Source organism: Propithecus coquereli, unplaced genomic scaffold (genome assembly GCF_000956105.1).
Source record: "Propithecus coquereli isolate 6110/MARCELLA unplaced genomic scaffold, Pcoq_1.0 Scaffold434, whole genome shotgun sequence".
NCBI classification, from domain to species: domain Eukaryota; kingdom Metazoa; phylum Chordata; class Mammalia; order Primates; family Indriidae; genus Propithecus; species Propithecus coquereli.
This window is the reverse complement of record NW_012150108.1, coordinates 257,720-261,373: the sequence shown is the minus strand read 5'-3', so window position 1 is coordinate 261,373 and position 3,654 is coordinate 257,720. Positions and strand designations below refer to the sequence as shown.

At 59.1% G+C, this 3,654-nt stretch overlaps 1 protein-coding gene across 1 annotated transcript; it reads left to right on the top strand.

Annotated features, from left to right (window-relative positions):
* Nucleotides 1-451: 451 nt before the first annotated feature.
* LOC105818041 (40S ribosomal protein S26-like) lies at nt 452-884 on the top strand. Its single transcript, XM_012653905.1, has one exon. It carries the CDS (start codon nt 460-462, stop codon nt 805-807), a length of 348 nt encoding a protein of 115 aa, XP_012509359.1. The 5' UTR covers nt 452-459; the 3' UTR covers nt 808-884.
* The last annotated feature ends 2,770 nt before the right edge of the window (nt 885-3,654 follow it).

Sequence of the window (3,654 nt, the reverse complement as noted above, 5' to 3'; positions counted from 1 at the left end):
GCAGGACCCGTCTCAGGAGCCAAGGCAGTTTCTCACGGCTGCCCAGGTCCGGGGCGGGGACTTGGACCTCACTCTCCTGGAGGCTGTCCGTGTGGCATTGTGAAAAGAGCACGTGTGGCCACTTTTGGAAATGCAATTGAGAGCCCCCAGATTAATGTGCGTCCTAAATCACAATCCATCCGAACATAATAGCCCATCCTGTTGGTAAGTTCTGCCTTGTACCTTTCCCAAATGCCTCTTTCCCTAACTCCACCCTCCTGTCCAACGCTGAGGAGAGGTGGAATCATTTCCACCCTCATGGCATTGGGTCCGAAAGATCTGGGTTCGCACTCCTGTTCTGCCACCTACAAGTGGCCTTGGGCAAATCTAATCTCCCAAGCCTCAGTTTAAAAAAATGTGGGTTATAATAATACTCCTTTTGGCTTTCTTTTTTTTTTTTTTCGCATCCTCGCTTCCAAGATGACAAAGAAAAGAGGGAACAACGGTCGTGCCAAAAAGGGCCGTGGCCATGTGCAGCCTATTCGCTGCACGAACTGCGCCGGATGCGTGCCTAAAGACAAGGCCATAAAGAAGTTCGTCATTCGGAACATAGTGGAGGCCGCAGCTGTCAGGGACATTTCTGAAGCGAGTGTCTTCGATGCCTACGTGCTTCCCAAGCTGTACGTGAAGCTACATTACTGTGTGAGTTGTGCCATTCACAGCAAGGTAGTCAGGAATCGTTCTCGGGAAGCCCTCAAGGACCGAACACCCCCATCCCGATTTAGACCTGCGGGTGCTGCCCCAAGACCTCCACCAAAGCCTATGTAAGGAGTTGAGTCCTTGAGGACTGAAGAAAAACTATCCATTGGAAAAAAATAAAATGGAAATTATACTTAAAAAAAAAACTAATACTCCTTTTGGAAAAAGAAACATTTATCGAGGGCTTGCTGTGTGCCAGACCTTGTCGAAGGTGCTGGATGTAGCGGTAGGAAGCCTCACCGCAGGGAGCCCCACACCTGTGCCTGGGTCGCCCCTGAGCTGTGGAGAGAATTCGATAAGACACGCAGGAAATGCACACATTCAGCCCCGGCGTGGCCTCTAACAGTGGCTTGGGGACACAGGTTGTCATCTTCATCATCACCATTGTTATTATCCTCTCTCCGATGCTCTCCCTGTAGGACAGGCAAAATAAACACGTTCCCGCAGTGATGATGCCAAGAACTCCTAAGACAGGACTTGAGCTTCCAAGTAAGAGTTTGAATCTTTTGGGGTAAAGAAAGAGAAGGACTGGCTGGGAAGAAAAAGTAAGAGCATTTCAGGCGCATCAGCACGAGCGCCAGAATCACTTAAGAACAGTTAAGTCAAGCATGAAATTAACAGGGAGTGGAAATCTGTGTTCCCTCCACTTACATCTCCGTGGCTGGGCTTCAGGTTGCTGAGATAAATGTCCCCCGTGAGCTCACCCTGCGCCTCCAAGGAGACACTATTCTCATTAACGCTAGACAGAGCGCAGGCCCCTGCCACCGTCCAGCCCTGACAATCTCTGACCACGTGACAGTCTCCCATCCCCCGGCCCAGGCCACAAAGGTGTCCCGGCTCCTGTGCAAGGCCCAGCCTGCCTCTGACCAACTGCCCCACTGCCAGGACACTGTAGCAGACCCTGGGGTTGGGGGCCACAGAGCTTCCTGCGGCTCCGCCCTACTCCCAGTTTGGCACACCCACCCCGACCAGCGCACCCGGCCCCAGTGTGGGACCCCCGGCCACAGCGTCACAGCTCCGCAGGCGCCAGAGCCCTGCCTGAGCCTTCACCTGTGCCAGCTGGCATGGCCTCTGCTGCATATCTCGAACGGGACCCTTGACCTTCCCCAAATAAGGCACCCGCAAGATTTCCGAAATACGTGGAAGATCGGTAATCACGGCATTTTTACACTGAAACGTAGCCAAGAAAGCGACATCGCTTGGTCTCTCTGGGTCTCCGACCCACGGCCCCAGCACGCCCAGATGTGTGGATTCACTCACTCCTCACGCGAGGGGTGAGCAGAGTTGGAGGGGCCGGAGCCTCCTGGATAAAGTCACAGCTCCCAGCCGGACCTCCCCCTCCACCAGGTCACTCCCAGCCACCGCCCTCCGTCCCCAGCCGTCCCCAGAGGGCCTTGCCTTCCCTGCCTCTGCTCCTCGGGGAATCGTCCTTTCTCGTTCCCTTCACCAGGACAGGTGGCAAGGCACCCACGTGCAGCCCAGGCCCTCCGAGTGCCTACGGCAGCCAGCTCGGGCCAAGAGGTGTTGCTGTAACAAATGGGCCCCATCCCAGTGGCTGACGACACAAAGGATTATTTCTCACCCGCATCGAATGTCCACTGCGAGGTGGCCTCAGCCCTGCTCCATACGCCTCAGCTAGGACCCAGGTGGGAGCAGCGCACCTACGGTCGCCCCTGGGCCTGCCGGGCGTACAGAGGACGGAGAGGGGCAAAGGGGACCTGCCAGACGGCTCCTCAGCTCCGCCTGGGGGCACAGGCTGCTGCCCCTGAGCCCTCCCTGTCCAGAGCAACCACCGCCCGGCCTGATGGGGTGGGCTGTCGGAGGGCAGCGGGGACTCCTGGGCTGCAGCCGGCCTGAGCCTTTGGGCCCCTCCTCAGAGCCCCATGAGGAAGGGAGAGGTGACTCTGCCACGCCAGTGTAGACCGAGTTCTGGGACCAGGTGGGCAGTGACTTGGCAGTATCCGCAGTCCTCCGGGGGCGGAGAGTGACCCGCGGCATCCCAAAGGGAATCCAGCTGTGCCCGCAGCGGACAGAGGAATCCGCGGTGCTGAGGGAGGGCACAGAGGCAGGCTGAGCTCCAGAGTCCAAGGAGACTGGCCAGGAGGGGCAGGACGACCCAAAGGAGAGGGTGGGTGACCACAGGAGGGGGTGGAGTGTCCATGGAATGGAGTGGGGTGACTGTGGGGCCTCAGCTGGACCGTCCCTGCTCTGTCTGCAGCAGCCCCTCGGCCTGGGAAGCCCCCTTGTGGCCCTCGCAGCCTTTCTCCAGGACTGGGGAGGATGTGCCTGTCCTGGCTGTGCACCTGCTGTCCCCATCCTTGGCCCTCCCTCCACAACCCGGGGCTTTTGGGAGGTGGGCCAGCTGCCACACACAGGGGCAGGGCCAGCTGTCCAAGCCCAAAGGCTGCTGCTCACAGGTGCTCCCTGGTCCCAAAGGACTGTGGGGGCTGCGTCCCCTGAAGAGGCAGGGTCAGTTCAGGGAACTTCGGCAGCACAGTGGTTTGCCAGCCATGAAGTCCGAGGTCCTCGAGCAGGACGAGGCCGCGCCCTTAGCCCAGGCAGGAGCGTGGGGCCCGAGAGCCCAGCTGTGGGGTAAGGAAGCTGCACCTCCCAGTTTTCTTTCTGGAGTTACCTGGTGATAGAGTTGCGGAGCTCAGGGGCTCTCAGGGACCCTGGAGTCCAGCAAGACCTTTCTGCAGGTGGGGCTGCTGTGGCCCAGGGAGGGGAAAGTCCAGAGCAAGGTCTCCAGTGGGTCGGGCTGCGACAGGACTGAGCAGGTCCCCTGCAGCACAGCCTGCAGCTCACGTGTGGCCGGCGCCTCGTGTGGTCCTGGGCCGGGAGGAGCATGCTGGGCCCCCTGGGAGTTCACGGCGGGCGAGTCTCACAGCCCAAGCCCTCCAGGAAGGCTCCCTTGGC